Below are 24,560 nucleotides of genomic sequence, written 5' to 3' on the forward strand. Positions count from 1 at the left end.
TCCAAACTGGGTCCCATTTCCAAGGGAGTTACTCAGATAACGAAAGTTGAAGTTTGTGGGTCCAAATTTTTGAGTTGCTGCATTTCAGCAGTGGGCAAAGGTCATCTCTAGAAAAGAGATTCTTTCCCTTTTTTATACCAGAGTAAATCATAAATACTGCACGGAAGCCAAGGAGTTCATTGGGGTTTACTAGAAGGTAAGGAAGAGAAAGTTTGGCGGCCCAACACTCCTCAGATTCCCAGATCTCACGTGGTCAGACGGATGCAGGCAGTTTCTGAAAGAAGGCACTGATGATTTTCCACAAAGTACAGAAACAAATTGTACCAACAAGGATCTTCCCTTTCTCTTCACTCAGAGATCTCAAAACTCCTGATAAGGAGGAATGAATAACTCTTTGCCATGTTCTATATTGCTACAGGATGCTGCATTCTTTCCACATAAAGCAACAAATACCTTTTTCCTGCAACCTGCACTTCCAACCTCCATGGCTCATCATCACAACGTAACTAAAGGAAATGAGATGGTCTGCAGAAAAGAGTCATCCAGCCTCAGAGGTACGGGCTGATGTGGCCATAAGATATCCTACATGGGAGAGGAGCCCCATCTCTGTGCAGCTGGGACTCTCAGTGCACAGATTCCTCCACAGAAGATGCAGAGAGGGGTGGGGGAGAGATGGGGAGAAAGGGAAATGGAGCATAAAATGACAACTGAGGGTTTCTGTTTGTTTTTGAAAAGTGTAACAGTAAATTAAAACATAAATGGCAACCGCTTAAGCAAGTGAAAAGTGTACCTCCCCATCCCCCCAAGGTTTCTTCGACACAGCTATGAATGAAAACGTCAAACCTTTGACATTGATTTGTCTGATATGTCACCCCCTCGCCGATCCTCCCCTCTCGCGGCGCGCTGCCAGCTCGCAGCCTAACAGATATGTGAACTTGGTTCTCAGCGGGGAGCAGTGTGTGAGGGGAGCAGGGGAGGGGGGAGCACAACGTGGAGAAGGGAGAGAAATGACTCGTGCCTTCACGGTGATGCGCTCTCCTTTATAAATTAGTTAGGCTGCCGTTAGGAGATAAAGAAATTATCTGATAGCTGTCGAGGCAGGCGCTGCTAGATTGCAGTTGAAGGAACTAAAAGAGACATAAGCAAAAATAAATAAATAAGTAAACCTCGGTGACTTTCTGCTGCTTCTTGCCTCTTCCCTATAGAGGAAAACGTGTTAGGTCTGTTCAGACAGAATGTTTTGGAGCCTAACCTTTAGAAAAAAAGAAAAATGGGGAAATGCACACAAAACGTCAGTGTGCATGTATGTACAGCTGGGCAGAGGAGCCACAACTTCAAGCCACACAAAGACTGAAATGAAAGTTACAGAGGCACACAGCTTCCTTGAGACCCATTGGGAATTACTGATCTCAGCAGAGCCAAAGTGAGATCGTTTTGGCAAAGGCTAACGCTGCTTTTCCACAGTGGAAGCCAAGGAGAGGCTTCAGGTACTGGTGAAAATTAATTGCGAGCGATTTCCAATTTCAAAGGCAGTCATCCCTAATTCCGAAGTGGATTTTCATCCAGGAACAAAGCCACGTCTGCTCTCATTACTTCCGACTCTCAACACTTCTGGACTTACTCCCATGCATGCTGGGGTGGGTGGAGGGGTTTAAGAAAAACTCTGGGTCAGATGCTCACCTCCTGTACATCAGTGTGGCACTACTCATTTACACCAGCTGAAGATGGCGGGGCCCTGTCTCACGCTTTGTCTTCTTAGAAATACATATTTTATGAAGTATTTACATTTCAATAAACCTCGCGGGAATTTCATTTATAAAAGGAAAAAAAAAAAATTAAAAGCAATTCACAGCACACACTGGAGCCCAACACGAAACAACAGAATAAGAATTAAAAACAACACAAATTCTGGTAACTTGTGCAGCCCAGGTCAGAAGCTGGGAAGACCCAGGATAAAGGGAAAAAATTATCAGCGCTGAAGAGGATCGGTGACAGCCCAACACATGCTGTCTTTCAGCCTCGCACTGAATTAAATTGTCAGGATTATCACCATAATGCTCTGTTTATGAAGAGTAATGGCAATTTGTGCTGATGGCACTCGCTGCCTTTAGCTTCGAGCTGCCTTCCTGCATCTTCTCTGTAATTCATCAGCTCTCTCTTCTTGCCGCTGTCCCTTCTCACACCGTGCACTGCTACGTAGGAAGAGCAGAGGACACATGACTGTGAACAGGCCGAATCGCCCACCCATGCCAATTAGACACTGATTTTCTTCCATCTGAAGACAGAGGTCAAAGGCAGAAAAATCACACTCCTTTTTTTGGCAGTCCCTTATCTCCAGGGCAGCAAGTTTTATGACGAACATAAAACAAACAAGAGAAGACAATCCCTGGAGTTGTTTGGATGTACTGATTTGAGAAGCAGAGAAAAAATATTCACATAAAGCTCTCCTTACACACTGAGCACAGTCTTCTAGATTGCTGAAGAACGGTGGCTAGCTCAACAACAGGTCTTCTCAGCAGATATAATTAGCAGTGTGAGTGAGTGACACTGCTTCTTAAACTTGTTAAAAAAAATCCAACAAAATTGGATAAAACAATTTAAAAAAAAAAAAGAGGGAAGTTTTCCTCTCCTTCCTCCAACCCTTCCCAAATATTATAAAATGGAAAAATACAACTTTCTACTTGGAGTTAAAAATTCACAATTATGTGGGATTTCACCTTTAAATGTCAGTGCTGTTTGTTACATGAAAAAAAACCCTGTCAGCTTAGCCCTCCATGTCTTGCTGGTGTCTGCTTAATAGATAGTTACCTGGGATGATGGATGGCTCTTTGTTAGACCACTAAATGGCTCGCAGCCTAGAATAAGCCCGTATTTACTGCCAACATTTGTTTGTTTCAAGGAAGCAAAACCAAATTCGACTCCAAGCAGCTCCACCCGACATAAACACAACAAATAAAAGAGAACTAATCTGTGCATGAGTTTACAGGACTCCATCAACGCTAGCACAACACTAAAGGGACTCTATTCAGCTGCTGCTCTGAAATGCCAAAGAGACAGCAATGCAGGAAGCAAGAGGAGTCGCATCTCCAGTTGCCTGCTGGGGAGGCTTGGGACCTGGCAGTGTTCCCTGCTAGCAGCACTGAAGGTTTTTTATCCCCACAAAGGGACCACTGTGCAAGGAGACCTGGACTGAAATATCATAGCATGTCAGCCATCGAGGAGCAGCCCAAAGAGCAGTCAGCTCCTCCATGAGCCTGGCTTGCTCTCCTTACTGCCTGTTCCCAAGTCCTGGCCACAGCAGGCGTGAGAGAAGCATTCCCAGCCAGCCTGGAAACACACCCTGCTTTTGGTCTGCTGAGTCCCCCCACCCCTTTGCCTTCCAGGACCATACTGGGCACTCACCACTCATAGAAACCTCTTCTATTTTTGCCACAAGGCACTCACACAACATATCTGGGCCAATTACCTGCCAGATATGACCCACAGCTCCCCAGCTATTTCTCTGCCGGATCTCTCCTGAAGAGAAAGCACAATCTCTGACAATATGGTGCTATGCAGGCAGATGGCCAGCTAGCATTTGACAGGCTCATTTGACTTGTGATCTCCGCATAGCCACAACTTGAACCCAGGGCCGCGGAGATAACAACCAAGCGCAGAGGATCTCCAACTCCCATTTCCTCCGTGCCCCTCACCACACACACATGCACACACACTTGCTCACACAATCTGCCAGCCGGATGATTTTCCACACGCATCCCCCTCTCCTTTTGCCAGCCTGGGGCTGGTTCTGGATCACAAGAATTAATAAATTCTTATTAAAACCTGCACGAGCTACAGTCCCGCTGAAAGTGCCACGGAAGGTTAATTAGCAAGGATGAGCTGAAACTTTTGTTCGCGTTTCTGACTCACTTAATCTTGTGAGAAGCCAGCAAGCTGACATATTCTGCCTCCGAAGGCGCCAGGACAAGCAGGCTGTTCCCGTGACAGCCAATCCGAGCCGTCCTCCCGATCCGGTGGATGTATTCCGCAGGTGAAGCTGGAGCGTTATACTTCAAAAAGGGAACATGAGAAGGGAAGGGAGGAATTAACAGAACACAGCATGTTAATTATAAACGAGACACTCAGTCTGCTCGTCTGAAACAAAGGGGATCTCAGCAAAACCCACCTGCTGTACCTCCCTCGGAATCAGTCTGTTTATCAAGAGCCCATCGGACTCATCGCTGTAACCATCACTCAACCCCCTCAGCCACAGCAGTTTCTTGACATGTGAATGTGACACATTGGCCAACTTTCAGATAATAGGACAGTTTTCCCCATCTCGGTGTCTCTCTTTGCCTTTTACATTTTATTTCTATACAGGCACGTCAGGAATCTGTTTGCTTCTTCCTCTCAAAAAAAAAAATTCTCACTAAATCCTCCAACCAACCAAAGCCCAGCAGTACCCATACAGAGCGGGATGCCACCTGCGCCGCATTTAGGAGAAAAGCCATGCAATTAAATATGGCAAATCTAAATTTGGCTATGTTTTTGTTGTGATTAAAGCAAATCATAGGTAGTTATTGGATAGAGAAAACCTAAGAGAGACGTGATATTAAGTCCTTTGGGCAGCACATGATACAGGTAGCAGTTGTCTTTCCACCTATGACTGTGAGACCGAACTGAGACGTTGCTTAAAGGCCCCCACCCAACTCCAGTATAGCAGTGCCTCTCATTTATTTGACTGAGAAAATGCCCAGCTATTTGCAAGATCTGATAAAGGGTGACATATTTCCCTCCCTTTAGCCTCCCCCCATTCCTTCCCCCCTCCTTTCCTAGAAAAATGAACATGCATAGAGATACTGCTTAGAAATGAGCCCTCAGCAGTTTAACTGGAAAAAAACCAACAACCAAAGCCCACTCTAGTGTTTATACCTGTGCCCTCTGGCAAAGTTTCTACTGGCTAGAGGTGTGAGTAAGATGCTGTGAGCAATCTAATTGCTCCCTGCAGGTCCTTGCTCTTGGACACAGCTCTCAGGACAGCTGAGATTTCGCCTTCTGGACACACAGAAGTCTCCTAGGGCTTGAGGTAATTTGCACTGCGTTCTAGCACTGGCAACTATATCTTTGGTAAATTTTATTAATATACAGATCTGGGAATTAAAGACTTTACTTCCCCAGCCTTCTCTGACCAGCTAGCTGCCACAAAATCTTTCATTTTTAAAAACACTAAATTAAAATCAAATTTGTTACCTGAGGGGATGAGGTAGAAATTAAAAGGTTGTTTCACCAATGCTTTGTGCCCTGTTCTTTTTACCCATGTGTCACTTGATATATGAGAATCTCTAAATCAGTTTTCCCCAATTCAACTAACCTTCCTTTTAATTATCAATCTTTTACAAAAATGAAATCTGCTTCACGCCCCCAGATTCCACTTTGAAGTGACAGGCTGCTATTTTTAAGGTTCAATCCATCTCTCTTAGTTTCAGTTGTTTTTTTTTTAAAGACAGTATTTCTGTCAACAGCAATGCAGTGCTGGTGTGGGCTTTTGTTTGTTTTAAAGGAGAAATCTGAACTATGCAGTTCTACTGAAAGCTGAATGCTTACAGCTAACCCAGCCCCAGTCCCAGTCCAGCAAAGACCAGCCTGAAGCATTCAGATAACTGCACAGATGCAGTCAGGAATACATGCATCTCCTACACCTGAGGCATCAGCACAAAGACAAGCCAACTGCAGAAAGAGGGTCCAGACTGGAAAGGCAGTTCATCCAAGCAGGACTGCATTTAATACATGCACACACATACACACACAGCGAACCTACCTGCACAATCCACGTGACTTGAGGCAGGTCTAGTCCACGTGCTGCGACATCCTTTAAAATTAACAAAGAAATTACCAAGTAAAAATGCTTCACAGATCTCAGCAAATTAAGAACTCTGCTGGGACAGTAATTATGCTGGGAAATAACTGGCTACACAAATAGGAATTTTACGTGCCTGTTTTTGGCTGAGATGGGCTGAAGGTCAAAACTAGTGAAGAGCTTTAAATACAGGGGAGACTGTTACCAGGTTAGCACAGTGAAAAGAATTCCACTACCATGGGCCAAAGCTTGGCGAACATAAAAACAACTCTTTCAGGAGAGCGGTGTTGAATTATAGCAGTCTGCTACAGTGCCTTCACACTACATCAGATAGAGTCACCTATCTTAATGGTACTGACACCTTTGGTTCTTCAGTTCATTTCATTGATGAAAACAGACCTGCTTACAGCACATAACCCCTGGAAGGCAATATTGCTACCGAGCTAACTTCTCCTCCTGCAAGTCTAAGAACTAAAACCAGGCTGCTAATGATGAAAACAGCTACAAAACAAATGATCAGTGATCCTAGGCCTAGAGAACAGCGTCCAAAAGTGCACTGATCTCCACCAAGAACTAATCCGTAGTTTCCTAAGTGATGATATGAGGCTGAGGAGCAGAAGACTTGCAGGTCACCTGGTGCTGTGATTAAAAAAATAAAAGGTCAACAAAGAACTTAATATAATCTTCAGGAAGCTGAAGCTCAAGGGGAGGAGACTTCAGCCATGCCTTCGATTTTTACCAGTCTGGCTTTAATTTGGAGAAACAAAACTCAGCCCTGAAGAAAACAGTCTGAAGCAACTGTCAGGCACACAGTTTGATGTGCCAGCTGGTGAGAAAACCCATCAACTTGGAGAAGGGCTTGAGTGAGACCCTTTAGTTATCTGCAGACAGTGCAGCTCAAAAAAATATCCTGTCAGATAGGAAACAGAGTTTAAATACTGTTCAAAATGGAGAGAATGAAGCAAGCGTGCTTCAATCTCCCTTCTTGATGTTCTGTTCATTAGTAATGTCCTCACATACTCCTTGGATTTTACATTCACCACGCGCAGTAACAGAGCAGGTGTGCAGATTTAACTCTGTTAGGTAATGTTTTGGAACACATGTATCTTTTAGCTAGTCGCAAAATAGAATATATTAAGAATGTAAGCAGGAGCTTAATGTACTAAAAATGTGTCAGCCACCCACTGAAGTGTTTTCATGCGACTCCCACACACGTTAGAAGACGAGGAAGCTGATGTTTTGGCAGCAAAGGCCTTTCCATAAGCACTAGCCAGGCTGCTTTGTGGCTCCAATTGCAGTAAAGGAGGAGACAGTTTCCACAGCGCCCACTCTGAAATAATATGCACTTCCACTCCAACACGCTCATTAAGAAACGACTTGTTCCCAGAGTCGGATGAACAGATGTACAAAAAGCCATTTAAAGGAGGGAGAAAATAAATCAAGAGAAGTCAGGGAACGTGTACAGCAGTTACCGGGAAAACAAGATTATGAACTCTACAGAGCAATCAGACAGGAGTGCTGACGTCTGATTTTGCTGGTTCTGCTATGTACCTCCATGCTGACAAGTCTTTGGTCTTTTCCTGTTCTGTGCTCTTTCTCACACTTAGCAATCTAGGAAAGGCTGTAGTTGAGCAGAGGGCTCTGACCTTGGGACAAGGGCAGCTTACCTGAAAGATGCAGATAACCAAGCTATCCCTGTGGTCACAAGCATGCATCTCCTACAAAGGGATGACAGCAGAGAAAGGGACCTCCCCTCTCAACCATCGGGACCAATTTCCCACCTCTTCTAAGATACCTTTTCTCAACACATCTGGGTGGAAAACAACTGCTGCAGATAGCGTCGTTCCCAAGTACATTTGCCAAAGGAAGAAGAAAAGTTGAAAGGTTAACCAAAATCATGATAAAGAGCCAGGGACATTTCAAGAGGAGCCTCTCTCCCATCGTCAGCCTTGCATTCGCTACTGCTTTCACAATGCCACCAACTCCATTCAGCTGTTACTGACATGTATCAGCAGCTATTCTCTTGGGGTTTAACTTGGCTTTCTTTCAGAAGTATCTTGGGATTTACTGGTAATTGGAGTGTTTTGCAAACTCTCGAAGATTTCTCAGTATCAGTCCACCTGCGCCTCCTGGAGCTCCTTTTTCACAAAGACCCTGGTAGGCAGCAGCAGGGTAGAATTAGGATAAAAAGTTTGAGATGATTTGCCATCCTCTGCTGAGGAAGGCACGAGCTTCTTGCTTCTCACATCTTTAGAAAAACACTTTTGGGTCATTGTACCAGGAAAGAGAATACAGCTCAAACAATTATCCTGTTTTACTGGCACTACGTTTATTTCCTACACAGAAGCACTAACCTGCCGCCAACGCTCTTTCAAGAAGCACGACAGATTTGCAATTCACTACTTTCACTTCTTCCCCATTGCCCCAGACAATTATCCCCCCCATATATTTCTCACACCACCATTCCTTAATAACAGGGAAATGAAGAATATGACACCTGATTGATGACATCACCACTGTTTCCTCTCAATGGGCAGTGAGAGGGAGAACTGAATGCCCATCTCACAGGAGCAAGGAGAAAGAAACCACTCCAGCATAATTTTAAAGAAAACCCTGAAGCCAACCAAATAATCTGAAGCCTTAACGTGGTGAAATAATGGAACCTGATCCCAACTGCAAGTCACAGAATGGCACAATTTAAAAGTCCAGCCTACCTGAAGACTCCTAGAAATGCTGAAATTCCTTCTAACAATTCACATCAGCAGCCCATCCTCATGGCATGCGACAGAGATGGTGAGGGAGAGAGAGAGGTTGGATGCAAGGGAACAAAGGGCAAAAGCCCCATACAGAGAGTGAAGTGCATTGCTGCAGAATATCAGAAACAGCACAGCCACAAAACTTTTGCAGTCGCCTTCGTTTGCTCACAATCTAATTAGGGCAAAGGAAATTGCTAAAGTTGCTTTTGAAAGACACTCAATGGTGAGGTCTTGAAGGCCCTGAGCTTGACAATTGGCTGCCTACATGAGGCCTAGAAGTACAGATGGAAGGCAGCTTGCTCAGGTGCCAGGCTGTCAGTTGGATTAAAATGACTCATTTATTTACCAAAGAACCTCACAAAGTGCTTTAGCTAACAGGCAGAGAGGGCCTAACGGCTCTCCAAGCTGGGGAAGAAGCTCTCGCGCCTTCCCGGCCTGCCAAAAGTCATTACTGCCGAGTGTGGAAAGCCATCAGCAGGGTAGAGACCCCCGTCGGCAGGGTGACAGATTGGGCTGCGTAATCAGAGGAGGAAGGAGAGAGCACAGAAGCTGTCAGAGGCGAAAGCTCTTGGCTGGGGCCGCCAGAAAACTGGCAAGATGAGTTAGCGTGACTGAGTAAACAGCAAACAATCTCCAAATGATCTTTCCTCTCTCCCTGGAAGAGATGAACTTGTTTAAAAGGCACATCCCAAAGGAAGCCGCAAAGAACTTCAGTGAAGGAGAGAGAAATAAATCTGGATGAGACCCTCTGAGATATACAGCCCTTCTTTATTTTCTTGTCTGCAGAAAATATTTCATGGACTATACTAATATACATATGACATAGAGCAAATTAATAAAAGGAACAGCAGGTCCCATTGCTTACTGGAGCGGAAAGATGGGTGGAGAACATGGCATAAGGGACAAGGGAAGGACAGCAACATTATTTGTGCTGCTCTTTTGTGAGCCAAGTTTCAAAATTTTGCGGGCACAAAACGTGGTTTTGCAGTGAAGAGAGCAGAACCATCTCACTGCAGATTTTTGCTGATACGAATAAAAGCATCAAAAAAAAGCAATGCCCTCGGAGGCAGGAGGTGGTCATAGTGCCTGGCTGCCCTTTGGACATCTGCGCTGGGGAGGCACCTGTAATGTGGGACTAGTGCAAAGCCTATCTCTATATTAAGGCGTCCATATGGTCCCCATTACTGTGGTAACAGGCCACCTCCTGGTTTCAATGCATTTGTCCTCCCAACATCTCTGTATAGAGGAGTGCTACTATCCCCATTTTACAGATGGGGAACTGAAGCTCAGAGATTATTTTGGACCTAGACGTACAACTTACTATACTTAACATGCTAACCATGTGCCAGCTGAGCCATAGTAACTGTAACTGTCAGGATTTGCATCCCTGCCTTGCAGTAAATGCAAAGTAGCTTAGACTGCAAAATGAAGTAGGGTTATGATAAATGTATCACCTTACACTACTCTCTTCACTGCAATCAAAGCTAATACACATTAACTCCCATTTATGACAGGTCAGGAGCAAACACACAACTATCATCACTCAGTTGACATGCGGCTACCTGCCTTGTCATCACAGTTCCACATCCACTTGCATGGAGACTGTAGCACGGCAGGAAATCAAGCCACATCTCCAGTGTCTCAAGAGGGGAATCCCATCCACTGGGATTTCTTTATCTAACTTATTTTTCTTCCTACCCTGTCATCAGCTGTATGTTTCCTGCCATATTTTTCTTGCTACAGGCTGCATTTCCCCTCCAAATTGTCTTACCCAGGAACTGTTATCCCAATGAAAGACATAAGAGTGTTTGCAATGATTCTGTTTTATCTTTGCCTAAAACTCAATGTTCAGCGTCTTTGTGAACTCCTAAAACAGAAATTTCAGTAACAAAATAAGTCCTTGAAATTTCTCTGTTACAGACAGAGCATGCACGAAGGACAGCACAGTTTACCTATTTAGTATACAACATTTACCATATACTACTTATCTTCAAAATACTTTATCTGCACCAGTGAATGATTACGCTTGGTATGTTCCTCACCTGAGACACTAAAGTATTATCTCCAGATACAGGAAAAAAATCAAGTAATAGTTACACTCATGAATTGCAAAGATGCATTTTGACCTTGATCAATTCATTGTAAAAGACCTCACACAGAAGAGGAGCAGGTAATACATACATCTTTACAGGTGATACAAAATATAACTTGGCAACGCTAAGTCAAATGCTCCTGCATACGTGGCAGTCCCAGTTCATAACTGTGTGCATAAAAATAAGAAAAAAATCAGCCCCCATTCTCTGAAAAAAATCAGTTGTAACTAGTTTCCTTTAAGAACAATGTGCTGCAAGAACAGGAGTCATTTCAGAGCTAGAGAGGGTTTCTCAGCTCTAATTACTCCCGATCGCTGTAATTTACAAGTTTGCGGTGGGTAGAAATCGCCAAGATTCACACATTTTCAGATCAACAGCTGCCACTATTAGAGAGCAAATCGTGCAGCCTTCTGCACCACTGCAGCAGGCTAGCTGTGGCACCGACAGGTCAGAAACGAAAAGTAGAAGGTGCCACCGTAACACAAGGGTGCCAGCAAACTTCAGTAGAGGACAAGAATTTCTCCCTCAGCACCCGTGAAGGAAGCTTGAAGGGCAAACCACGGAGAGCAGCAGAGCACGTGCATTTCTAATGACACTGTGCTCTGGTAGGGCTTCCCTTCCATCCCTGCAGGTTTTTGTTTTTAACCTTGGGGTAGTCATTAAGATGGAAAATATCACACCACACCCAATTTACCTGGCAGTTACGGGGCATGCTACAAATTAGGATTGCTTTCTATTGACTGCACACAGAGGGCAAGGCTCCAGCTTCAAATGAACAGATTTTTGCAGACGTACGGCCATGCAACATACTTAGAGGCTCTTGTATAAGATACATGTTTTTTTCTGCATAAGGTGCCTCACTGCAAAAGATCACACAATAGTTTGCAAAGAGGGTACCAGCCCTTATTTAACATGTGAGATGCAGAAAAAGGAGATGACCTTCCTCAAGGTCAGACAGCGAGCTGGAATTACAGTCCAGTGCCAAGTCCTCTGTTCTACCACTAGATTACCAGGCAGGCCCATTAGCATGGTGCTGCAAAGGGACTAAGATACTTACAGTGCAAAGTAAGATGCCGGTTTTGGATTTTAGGAACTCCTGGAAGACCTCTGTTCTTTCCTAGAGGATGAGAACAGAAAAAATGAAGAATAAGTACGCAATTTACAATCAACCTCAAAGCAAATAAGCTAGAGTAACAAATATGCCTCTTTCAACTCTATCATGTATAGCTTCAAGAGCAGTCAGGCTCAAATAAAAAAGTAATGGTACAGATGTGTGGCCAGGAAGGCACAATGCGGCAAACCCAAATGCTCTCGATCAAATCAGATTATTAAGTCCCGAAGATGCTCAGGTGCACAGCTGCACATGAGAACCATAGGATAAGTTTCCAAAGGAACAGGACAAGGGAAAGGAGATCTTGGTCAGAATCTCCTGGGCTGAGGCAAGGAAGAGGTGGGCTCCCAGCCTTTGAGGCAGCCTCCATAGAGCTCCCTGGGCGCCCTCCCGTGGCCCCAGCAATGAGGAGGGTCCTTGCACTCATAAGGGGCTCCTGAAAACCAGGGAACCCCATGGGCTCCTGAAAACCAGGACTGATGATGCTGGGAAAGGACCCCAGTATCAGCTTCACAGCTGTGTCCCCATCTCTAGTCTGTACCACCACAATTCCTGCTACTCCACTTCTAAACTGAGGTCAGTCTCCAAGGTAAGGTTGCCCACAGCTCCAGACACCACACTGCCCTGCCAGCAGTCCCATGTGACATCACAGACATATTTGCTGTCACATTAGTCAACCTCTGACAACCAGTAACTGAAGGCCTCAACAGCATTTGATCTTCACATTTGCTAGTATCACCTATTCAGCTGCTTCTGCCCACCCCAGCTGTAAGAAACAACAGTAAACTCCCCCTTCTTTGATCTTACTCCATTTACTCTCATCCTTTCCAGAGCTCAGACTGTCTCTGGCTTCTTATATACCATTCCCATCTTCTTCCTGTGCCCTTTTCCTCTTTTTTCCAAAATATCCTCACCCTCCATGTTCCAAACTTTCCTCCTCAGAGTTAGGGGCTAAGTGAACAGCCTGCTACACTGATGATATAGAAACAGCTTTACACGCTTGACTCCCAGCTAGACTTATTGTTCTAGGAAAGAAGGGAAACTTGGGCCTTGCTGACACGCTGAACCCTCTGCTGACAAAAATTAAAGAAGAGAGCACGCTGTATCTTGTTGACAATGACAGCAGCCGTGCTCAGCAGTACCATATGGGATCCACAATTTAGCTCCATTAATGCTCTTAATTTGAAGACATCAAGCACTAATTACACACTGGGTACTAAAAAGGCAAAACCCTTCCCCTGGTGCCAGCTACTTAGTGGTGTTCTGTTGCCTTAACAGCTGGTCAGGGTAGAGTTGGGCCAGACCAGGCCTGCTCACTCACTCAGACAGGCAGGTTGAGGAAAGGCCAGAATGCAGGGACAGCAAAGCACATGTTTCTGGTCTCCACAGGATGGGAATGAGTGAGAAAAACAATGGCTCTTCACCTCTTGCTTCATCAGAAAAGCTCTATTCATTTACCATCTCCGCTGTGCAGCTCAGAGTGGAGCAGCAGCTCTCTCTATCACAGGCTAAGGGCAAGATCAGGGGCTGAAGTTTCAAGGGAGCTCCCTCAGTTATTGAGAAAAAACACTGCAGTGACAGCTTATTTGGTGCTCTTCTTCTAGCCTCTCAGCTCCCTGCAGCAAAGTCCAAATTAATCATCCAGGCCCACCCTCCTAAAACCCATTTATTTTGGGGGTAATCACCATTATCTTGCCATTATTCCAGCCCGGTGAAGAGTAGCCTGTCAAGACACTGTTCTTTAAAATCAGTGCCAAACTGCTCCACTCTCATCTAATGGGGGTCAACTTATCATGTAGTAACATTTTGGGGCTTGGATGAAGTTTGCCTCTGGCATCAAAAGCCTTTCTTGACTGCATGAAAAAGAAGCATGGATACATAAATGGTTTAAGCATGCCCACTGGGAATACTGAACGGCTGCCTCAGCCTGCTGAAATAATACCTCTTTCCTCTTCAGCTGTGTTTTTTGGATATAGCTACCAAACTACTTTTCAGAAGTAGGACAATATCCTTATTCTCATTAGCAGATGGAAGAGTGAGGCCCCTAGAGGTGAAATGATTCTCTATCCTCTCTTCTGCCCTCCTCCCCAAAATAACCACAAAATAAATCACAGTGGATAAGAAACAAAACTCCGTATCCTGCCATTTTGATAACACTTACTTCCTGTTCCATGTTCCCATGCAGTCGTAGAAACTGTAATTGCACAGAGGAGACAGATGAACGTTTAGGTTGTTCAGACTCTAGCTCTCCTGAAAGGACATTAACAAGGAGCTCGTAGTGGAATTCCACTTGTTCACAACTGGAGAAAAAGATGATCATCTTATGTTGCTTTTCATACTGCAAGAAAACAAGAAAATTGCATTTAACCATTTCCTGCAGGCCTCTCCCAACTCCAAGACCTCAGGGTATCTACCTCCTTCCTCTTCTGAAGATACAGTTAACCAGGAACAGATACATTAAGGAGTTTTAAACCAAATGCTAAGCCACTGAAGAAACTACCTCACTGTCTTCATGAAAGACGTAAATTCAAAGCTTTATATGTAATCCATGCTAACCTTGACAGACTAAGAGATGTATGAGTAGAAATGAGTAAAAGGCTACTTAATAACATAAATGCAAATGAGAGCCTCACCTTGCATTTCTCTAGGACAAAAGCTGCTAATGTGACAAGCCTCAATTTGCTGGGGACCATCATGAAATACTGCTTAAGCTTCTCTGGAACAGCAAAGTTTTCCTGGTCCATACGGTTTGAGGAACTATTGGCTTCTTTTTCTGTTTGTAATGCTGGTTTGAGACTCTCCCGGATTTCATCTGCTATGGAAATTCTGATGGGATCATTCAAACTGATATCAGCCAGCCGTGTTACTCCTAAACCACAGGAAATGAAAAATACATGAGGCTCAATCTGGTGTGCTGCTGGGGAAGGTGATCATACAACAATGTAATTCCAGTGAAAAACAGTGAAGGGCAAGGAACTAACATGTAACACTTCAAACTCTGAGAGAACACGTACACAAACTTAAGCCTTAGTCAAGCACAGTTGTTGTGGAGTCCACTAAAAGAGTCACAAGATCCTACTCCAGCCAGCTGTGTTACTTTGCATTTACCAAGAGCATAAGACCCACTAGGCCTGGCTCAATTCCACCCTCAGAAACTGAATGTAAGATACAGAGCAAATAACACAGCAACTGTCCTGCCCTGTCCTTAGTTTTTTGGGTTTTTTTTTTGTTTTTTTTTTTTTTTGCCTTAACTCATATGTAAGGAAAGAAACATAAAAAAACAGTGCTTGCCACATTCATGGCTCTGGTACGTGTGTGACATATGTAAACACACTGACAGAAATTCCAGTAACAAAGAAGTGTCATAAACCCCATAAAATCAATAGGCATAATTCCACTTCAGCAAAGGGCTTCTTACTGGGCTATAATTTACCAAGACTCAAATATTTTGCAGTTCCCTGTGAATTTTTCAGCTAAAAGAGCTGACCATCTGCCTGTAACGTACCTTCAGTGAGTGTGGCTGAGAGCAGAACATTCTGACGCGTCTCCCTCTCAGCATTTAAAGCATTAAGTATCACAGTTACATCCTTCTCAAAGCCCAGGTCTAGGATCCTACAAAAGCAACAGAAATGACAAAAGGCACTGTAAGGAAGGAATGAGAAGAAAGTCTTAAGCCTACATAATCCAATTAAAGATAGCTGAAGTTCTAGAGCTGATCAGATCTTTGGCCCATCTAGCTTTATGTCTCATCTTCAGGTTTTGCCAGAATCAGATATGTCAGAAAGACACTGAGAGAATCTCTGTAGTTGAATAACTGTAGAATAATCTGTCCAAACGGGACATTTCTTCCTAATCCCAGACATCTGCTGCTTTTCTGAGGTCACTGAGCACAAATGGTTTGAAGATTTTCATTATTTTTTTAAACGCATTATCCATGTAAATGCAGGGGGTATTTTCATTCTTGCTTGTACCTAAACATCTGTAAGTTTACCTGTCTGCTTCATCAATGATCAGCCACTGAGTGCGACGGAAATGAATACATTCCGTGGACTTGATGTGATCAACCAGGCGACCAGGAGTTGAAATAAGGATATTTATCCCCTTCCGTAATCTGATTAAAAAAAGAGGGGAAAAAAAACGTTAAAAAGAAGGAAAAAAACCAACACACATCACCTGAAACTCTGGAATAGGACCCCAGAATGAGGAACTGGAACCTATAGACAAAAAATCATCGCCATAGTATGATGAGCAGAACAGTACTTTCTTACTGATAAAAACTGGAATTCCTTGCACAGCCAACTTTCACCTTTAATCATCACTGATATTCACAGCAGCACAGTCAGTGATACAGGCAAGGTGGAAAAAATATCAGTAATATTAAAAAAAATAAATCTAAAGCATGCAAGCCAGGTTTTCTTTCAAATCGAGTACTTGTTACTGTCAAGAGTAAACTTCTTTTTGTGTATGCTTATATATACACAAATGAAAATTCCATTCTGGATTACTGGCTTACAGTTCAATTTTTGAAAAGGGAAAAAAAAGATTTTTAACACCAGGAAATCTCTTCTCCAGAAACCAATTTCCCCCCTAACAAATACTACAGGCAGCACTTGGTGGTAAGCAAATATAAGTGTTTGTCAGAAGAGAAAAAATACTGACACAAGAGATCATCTTCTCAGAAGGCTCATCAACACTTTAGAAATAGATCCAACTGAGGAAAGTGAATACTTCCCGCTGACCCAGCCACCGTATCTGTGTAAGATCCAGGGGGATCACAGCTTGAACCAAACTCACAACCCCCTTGCTCAGTAAGAAAAGCACTCCAAAGAAGAGGAACAGATAAAAAGGCTGTAGAGCAGAAGAACCCAAAATGCAATTTAAGAAGTTGGCTTCCTACCTGGCTTTTTCTGATTTTCTCTTTTCTCCCCCCATAAGCACTCCAGGAACAATCCAGGTAAATGGCTACAGAAAGGAAAACCAAGAGCAACATAGGTTCCTCTTCATAAAGAAACAGCCTAATCAAAAATTATTCTTCTTGGCAAAAAGAGAAAAGACAGGGCTGGCAGCAGTGTGTGCCTGATTTGATCTAACAGATACAATCTACATGCACTATCTCACCCACAGCTAAATATCAATGGCACGTCTAGTTCTAGGCATGTAACTTACTCCCCACATTGTCTAGGAAGATAGAATTGAAATCATCTTTGCACCACTTCCATTCACATAATAATATTTCTTTTCCTTCTCCCCATGAAGTCTAAATGTTCAAAGACAATCTACACAGCTATTTCTTCATCTTGCCTTTGAGCAATATCCTCCTGTGGCCAAGGAAGACTTAAGGAAGACACAGGACCTATGAAGTTTATTTATATGTACACAGCCCTACAGGTACACAGTCACCATGTCTGCACATAAAATGTCAGTCTCATTGATACTAGCAGGAGTTTTTGCCATTTACTTTAATGAGGCCCAGCTCTTCATCAAATCCAACACTACCCAATATTTACAGGGGAGATAATCAAAGCACAGGACTGCCACTGCCTCGCTTGAGAAGAAATGCAGGACAGACACAGAGCACAGCTTGTGAGGATTGCACAAATGCGTGACCAGTAAATAAGTTTAAGTTTGCATGGGTCACTGCTTGCCAAAAGTACTCCAAAACAGTTTCTAACAAAAAGCACTTCTTTGTAAGGCTTAAAACAAGAAAGATGTCTAAGCAAGATCCGTACAATATCATCTCTGCAGCTGGCGTTAGAGTGCCAAAAAGAGATCAACTGGCCGTTTTCTCCCTTGATAATTACCCAAGCAAATTACACTCTCCAGCAGTCCAGTCCTTCCATGGTCCAGTCAGACCACGATCAAAATCTTCTGGTTTGGGTCACAGTGGCACTTGATAGTTACTACATATTGTATGTAACCAAGCAAAAAATTAGAGGGAAGAAGGGCAGCAATCAGACTTCACAGCTGAAGATCATCTTCAATTGCTTGAGGTCATGAAGGAATGCTACTGCCCAGTATTAAGAGATCCAAATTCCATACCAAGAGACTGCTCTTTGTAACTTTTAACTACTATGAAAGACTGAAGTACTTTAAACCTCACCATACAACCAAATACTAATTCCAGCATTAAAAAAGATTTGGAAAGTCCATAATTATTCCAAGGAAAACCAGAAGATGGAATGGGAATATGGACCAGATGAACCATTTAGATATGTTCTAATCCCACTGTAAGACACTCTGCCTCAGTAAAAAGGAACACATCACCATTAAATGACTTCTAAAAGCCTTCTGACTTCAGCTTTTCAACTGGCAAAACAACTTCTACTCCCCATCCGAAACCCACCGGTCTAGTAAGTTTCAGTAAAATGGTATGTGTCATTGTAAGCATTTCCATGATGATCAAAGGATAAAGAAAACAACACAACACAACCAAACGAAAAAACAAAGAACTGAATTCTTACCTTGAGTAGCTTCTGTATTGTATCAAAAGTCTGGAGTGCAAGCTAAGGAAATCAAACACAAGAAAGTGAGTTCTGAGAAAACTTTTTTAAATGCTCTGACTACACAAGTTACATATTATTTGGTAAGCTCTCAAGAAAGGCCATTGCCTTCAATGGAAAGTAAAAGTGACACCAATTGCAATTACAAGTTATCTGCGTAAGTGCACTTAATTGAAGCTCTTTAAACAAGCTCATGAAGAGTTTCCTATATGCTTAGTACTCGTGGAGCATTCTAGCAAGGCAGAGAGCTTACTGCAGTAAAAATTTAAAACAGCTTCAGATCCTTCTCTTTACATGGAACTGAGATGAGATATTGCACTGCAGGTTGTATGAAATACTGTGACCCAAACTGGATACCTGTAATCAACACTGAAGTTATAATTATTTCAAGCACAAAAAAAAAAAAAAAAAGGTTGATAGCTTCCTCTGAAATTGCGTTGGCAATTGCAAATCATATAAATCAAACAGAAGACAGTTCAGTGGAGAAACCAACTGTTGATAGCCTCATCTTCAGCATTCACTTATATATTTGAAAGAGAGACTTTAAAAATGATGTGTATGTATAAAGCTATGCACTTGCAAAACTAATTTCAATGGCTTTACTTATAACCCCTGCATGAGTTAGGCAAGCTTCTCCTTCCCACGCACTGAACTAGAGAGTTTCTCCAGTTTTGCCAATTAATATCTCGCTGCATGGAAAAACATAAGAGATTTCTTATGACTCATTTCAGTATGGCAGCAAGCAAAAGTGCCAACACACATCCAGAGAGCAAACTTTCTTTCTGTGAGGGCAAAAGGACAAACGTCTCCCAAGAGTTTTTAGGCTCTTGTGGATCCACATCTGCCCTACATGCAAACACTCAGCAAGACTGAAAGGAAAAGGGTCACCTACCTCTCTTGTTGGGACTAACACCAGTGCATAAGGCCCGTCACTTCGCTGCAAACAGAGAAGACTGCTAAGAAGAATGCAGTGCTAATACACATGGCATTTCCACTATTAACACCTAATAGCTGACAAAGCAAATTCTGATGGGTTTCAGTACCAGCTTGTATGCCATGGTTTGAGGTATTCCCCTCCCCTTTAAAAAAAATCTTAAAAAAAATCAACATTTTTTCAAATATCAATACCTCACTGCCATCTCTTCTCTGCTCTGACACCCACTCACAGTCATACCCAACATTTTATTCCACATACTGCAATTTATTCCATTATTCCCATTTATTCCATGGGCTGGAAAAGCATCACTCCAACTTTTTTATGGGTTGAAGGCCTTCCATAAAATGCACAAATGATGGCAGATTGGCAGCAGCATTCTCTGCTCAACCAGATGATCCAAACTGGGAGCAATTAACAAATCTCACTTGATGCTGGAAATTAGAAGCCTATTTTTCTAAGGACGTGGCAGTAACCTTTGTTTTTTCAGTTTTCCAAGATTCCAAGCTGTTGTCTCTTTTGCAATCCACCTGCTTCAAGCTTTACAATATAGCTTATTTATCTGCTGCATGATGTAAAAGTGAATGTGAAACATTTTATATATAAGAACATTTACATTTTTCTTTCATCATCTGTTCCTCAACAGTATAGGACACACAAGCCACATTCACAAAGTGAGACTGCTTGATCTTTGCAACAAGAATAGGCACTGATGACTTCAAGACAACAGATGGAATTTATTTTTTATTAATCTTAGTATCAAAACCAAAAATACTTCACTGCACCTACCTGTATTTTGGATTGCATTCCTTGCAAGGACTGTACAAGTGGAATTCCATAGGCAAGAGTTTTACCTTCATAAAAGGAAGAAAATTGGAAGAGTATCCAAGAAAAAAAAATTAAAAAAGGAAATTGTGGTACTCCAGAAAATGGAAGTATAATTCACCCCACTACTCTTAAACTGAGGTCAGAACTTGGAAAAGTCTTAATTAAGTAGAATGTTTCCAATAACGAAGATTGGTAGATCATACACTCAGGGGTTAAATTAAAAAGGAGAGGAAGCAGAATCCATCTAAGATCCATCTAAATAAATAATTCCATCCGCTCAAGAAAATGTGACATCAAGACAGTTAATTGTAGAGCAAGCACATAAGTTTATTTGATGAGAGTGTGCTGCTTAGCTCCACTGGCCTCCTGGACTTGCATCCCCAGCACAAGCCTTGGAACTGGCCCATGTGCGATAGCTGGCAGCTGCGCATCAACATTCAGTCCCACCACTGTGCACTGTGTCATTACAGAAGTTTGCACAGCATCTGTCTGTGCCACAGCAGTCCCACCCCAGGGTTCTGAGCCTGTCACTCTCATAAGCTGTACTAGGAACATGATGTTTTTGTTCTTTATTTCAGATCCAACTTAAAATGCCCTAGGAATGGAAACTGGCAATTAAACACTGACCTGAACCAGTCTGAGATCTCACCAGAGCATCTTTGCCTTGCAGGAGCACAGGAATTGTTTGCTTCTGAACACTGTGTAACAAACAAAACAGGTCAGGAAATACAGATGCAATAGAGCATAGAAACCTAAGGTTATAACATACAGTGACTGTTTCAAAACTGTTTACCCCTCATTCTGCATGTTCATCTCTGCTGTATAGCTACACCAGTAAAGGTGGCTTTTGAGGAAAGTCTACAGATACATGTCAGGTATGATAAATCACAAAAAAAGATGATTTTATGATTTAAGTACCAAATTAGGAGGTAGGACTCCGAGGTTTCCTCTCTATCCAAGACAATGACTTGCTATGTAACTTAAAAGTCATTTATTGTCCCAAAACGTGAGAAGAAACAAACCCCATGGAAAGTGGGTCAGCTTAACAGTTCTGCTGCCTTCAGAAACCAATTACATGTAATGAAACAACCACATATGATTGGCTTTAAGAGTTAGTGAAATGTGAAGTTTTTATATGGATTTGCTTACCTGGTCATACTACATATCTTCAGAACTGTAGTTATTGTGGCTATCTGGAGAGAGAATGAACAGGAGTGAACAGGTTTTGTTGTCAAACTGTCTCTTCTGCTACTTTTGTAACACAAGACAACGCAAAAACCAGAAAACACATTCTTTACTAGCCCAGGACAACCAAATGGAAAAGTTCCAACATCCTCAAAATGCTTCTACAAGTTCATCAGAATTACACCACTGCTGGTACAACACAAAATACCAGATTTGTTAATGAATATAAGCACATCTCTCATCTTTCAAAAGGCACCCCCTCTCAAATAGCGCATTCTAAGGCACAAAGCTTCCACAATACTCACCAGGTGTGGATGGAGGTCCAACTGGCTGAAAGAGTCTGTAGTGAAAACATTTTCCTGCACCTGCTGCACTGCTTTTCTGAGTTAGGGGAAACAAAGCAAAGCATACAGTATGGTTAAAAATTACACATTAGTATTTCATGCAGAAAGCAAAGAAATCAAATGCCAAGCAATTGCTTTGCCCAAGCAAGGGCTAGAATTGTACACACTGAATTTCAAGCACTGAAATTTGTTGTAGGTGCTGTAAGATACCTGTGAATTTCTGGGATATCAGGGTTGTTTCTAAACAGGCTGGATGTCTTAATGAAAAGTTTGCTTTTCTGGCTTTCATTTTGGTTGGCATTCAGTTGCTTCTTAGGAAGAGACCTTTTTGATGATCTTCCCTTTTCCCTGGTGCCAGTCTCTGCAACACGTTTCTTGAAGTTGTTTACTGATGGCTTAGGTTTACGTTTCAGAGGTGGGTTTCCATGTGGGGACGACTGGAGCTTTCTTTTCAGAGCATTAGGCTGCTTTGATGTTAGCAAACAAACCAGAGAGCAAGAACGCATTAATGAATGAGGATCAAGTAAATGGTACCATATCTCACTCACAGTGATCAACAGAAACATTAGCCCAAAAATCGATCCACTTCTTTTTAAATCCTCTGCACCTTAATTAAAGAAACAAAAGTAGATATGTATATATCATCATAAATAAACTAGGAGCTGTTTAGCTACAAAAAATCATTCTTAAAAGCTCTGCAAACGTCCACACATCATTAAAACAAGCACATAGGGATTCTTCATTTCTCTTGGGAAGAAGAACCCCATCCTCCACTCCAACCCGTCCTTCTGCCAGCTTTCATGACTTCCGAACTCTTTTTCTTTTACCACAATTGGATTCTCTTCCTTATCTTCCAGTCTGAGGAAAGATTTTTCCCTCCAGAAACAGTGACCTAGGAAAACAATTTTGCTTCTTTTGTCCCTAAAGCTCTTTCCTGCTCCTCAGCCCTTTTTCCATGGACGTTTGACACACCTGCAGAACTCCTCAAAGAGGCAATGTCCCCACAGAGCCTCGCCTTGCCTGTTCCTCTCCCATCCCCACTTTTAGATGCACACCGCAATGTTCTCTGTCCTCCCGTGAACCGTAACGCTCTCAAGCTCTATTCATTTTCTCCATCGCTTCTCAGGTCAGACTCCCAGCTGTCTCAGCACACGTTAAGCTGCACAGCGACCGAATCCCACCCGCGGCTCCGCACGTCTCACACCCGGCTGACCAACCCCTGTGCAGGCTGCACACCGACCCTCTGTGTTTCCCCCATACGGATTTATTCCCTCTGAAACCCCCAGCCCTCCTCAGGCTGTCCCCCACCCCGCTCTGTGGAGGCTGACAAGCGCCATCAGCAGAGCCCATCCTCGCTTATCCACCAACACCAACCGAACAAAACCCAGTCCTTCCATCCGCGGCGGCTCAGAACGCTCACAGCGGAGTTGCTCTGCCTCAATGTACCCACGGGAACCAGAGCCGCTGCGGCTGGAAAAGCCCCCTCAGGCGCCCAGGCCGAAGCGCAGCCCGCCGTGCCGCCCTCAGCGCCGCACCTCCGGACGGTGCCCGCGCCGCTCCCTCCGCCCGCGCAGCCCCGCGGTCCCCACACGCACGCACCGCTCCGGCCCCGCGGTTCCTTTCCCAAGCAGCCCGCTCAGGCAGAAGGACCAGGAGGACCAGGAGCAGTACCCCGCGCGCCTACCCGCCTGGGAGCCGAGCCGAGGTTGAGGAGCAGCGGCCCGCCCTCCTCCATCGCGCCGAGGCGGCCGCGCTCAGGCAGCGCCGGGACAGCCCCACAGCGGCGCGGGGCCTTCGGCGGCAGCGGCGGCGCACGCGCGGTGCGGGCGAGGCGGCCGTGAGGCGGCGGTAAGATGGCGGCGGCGGAGAGCGGGGGCAGCCCGTCAGTGCCCGCGGCGGGGGAGGAGGAGCCGCCGCTGGGGCTCGATTCGCTGGTGGAGGAGGCGGCGGCCGCGGCGGCCAGCGCCGGGTTCCGACTGACGGCGGTGAGGAGAGAGCCGGCGGTGCGGCTGCAGCACGGGGTCAGCGGCTTGGAGCCGCTGGCCTGGTCGGAGGACCACCGGGTGTCGGTGAGCACGGCCCGCAGCATCGCCGTGCTGGAGCAGCTCAGCGACGTGCACAGCGGCGGGCAGGAGATGGTCATCCACCGCACGGCCGTGCCCGCGCCCGGCGCCGCCTGCCTGCTGAAGGTGAGCCGCTGTGAGCCCGGCGGATCCCGCTGCGCTGTGCCGGCCCTGCGGGGGTCCGAGCGCCCTACGGGGACGACGTAAATCGGAGCGGCTCCGAGGACGAGCTGCTGCTCTAAGGATCGCTTCAGCGCCAGCACTGAGAGCTGCGAGTGCGATTCTGAGTAGAAATGCTGCTCGTGGTGCTGTTTGAGCGGAAAGATTTCCACAGCAGGAGCTGCTTTGTTCTTCTAGGGTGCATCTCATCTTTACACTCCTCAGCAGTCAGCTCCGGCTGAGCATCTTGTTCAGTAATCAATCTGTCAGTGTCACTCTTACTATTATTATTTCCAAAACAACACTTAAGATTACATAAAGCATCTCCTATTTCACGTTACTCCACTCTCAGTGTTATCTGAAGTCCCCCTGTGGTCACCTTGCAGAGCTGAGGTATGAAAACGGCCTTTGGTTCAACAGACAAAGCTTCAAAAGCCCCAAGTCCTGGAGGGACACAGCTCAGAGGGAGCACTGATGGTTGGATGCGATCTTTGCAGTCTTTTCCAGCCTTGATGACTCTAAGTCAGAACCTGTACAAATTTCGGCCAACAGAGAAGCTTCAGTTGCCAAGGTTGAGGTCAAATAACTATTAACTCGAGCGCTGTAGCACAGGCTGTGATAGAAATGCTCTGTTTCAGAAGGTTCAGGCTGGAGCAGGCTCTGAGCACCTGACTGAGCTGTATGTATCTGTTCACTGCAGGAAGATGGACCAGATGGCCTTTAATCATAGAATGAATCATAGAATGGCCTG

General features: G+C 44.2%; 1 protein-coding gene across 4 annotated transcripts in view; it reads right to left on the minus strand.

Moving 5' to 3' along the window:
* Positions 1–23,773, minus strand: part of DDX31 (DEAD-box helicase 31) — a 45,994-nt gene extending 22,221 nt beyond the window's left edge. For 3 of the 4 annotated variants that reach the window (XR_005840547.2, XM_040649391.2, XM_046901873.1), the window contains exons 1-16: positions 23,272–23,773; positions 21,798–22,054; positions 21,549–21,624; positions 21,208–21,251; positions 20,686–20,756; positions 20,020–20,084; positions 19,189–19,233; positions 18,258–18,299; positions 16,694–16,758; positions 15,788–15,907; positions 15,302–15,408; positions 14,430–14,665; positions 13,958–14,134; positions 11,743–11,802; positions 5,798–5,848; positions 3,910–4,049 (exon numbers count right to left, since the gene is read on the minus strand). Coding sequence is in view for 3 of the 4 variants with exons in the window: in XM_040649391.2 (XP_040505325.1) it covers positions 3,910–4,049; positions 5,798–5,848; positions 11,743–11,802; positions 13,958–14,134; positions 14,430–14,665; positions 15,302–15,408; positions 15,788–15,907; positions 16,694–16,758; positions 18,258–18,299; positions 19,189–19,233; positions 20,020–20,084; positions 20,686–20,756; positions 21,208–21,251; positions 21,549–21,624; positions 21,798–22,054; positions 23,272–23,730 (2,015 nt within the window). In the remaining variant the exon portion in view is untranslated. The remainder of the gene's footprint in view (positions 1–3,909; positions 4,050–5,797; positions 5,849–11,742; positions 11,803–13,957; positions 14,135–14,429; positions 14,666–15,301; positions 15,409–15,787; positions 15,908–16,693; positions 16,759–18,257; positions 18,300–19,188; positions 19,234–20,019; positions 20,085–20,685; positions 20,757–21,207; positions 21,252–21,548; positions 21,625–21,797; positions 22,055–23,271) is intronic. The other variant, XM_040649392.2, reaches the window with a different exon arrangement.
* Between the last annotated feature and the right edge of the window lie 787 nt (positions 23,774–24,560).

The sequence above is a fragment of the Gallus gallus genome, chromosome 17, assembly GCF_016699485.2.
Source record: "Gallus gallus isolate bGalGal1 chromosome 17, bGalGal1.mat.broiler.GRCg7b, whole genome shotgun sequence".
In the NCBI taxonomy this organism is placed as follows: Eukaryota; Metazoa; Chordata; class Aves; order Galliformes; family Phasianidae; genus Gallus; species Gallus gallus.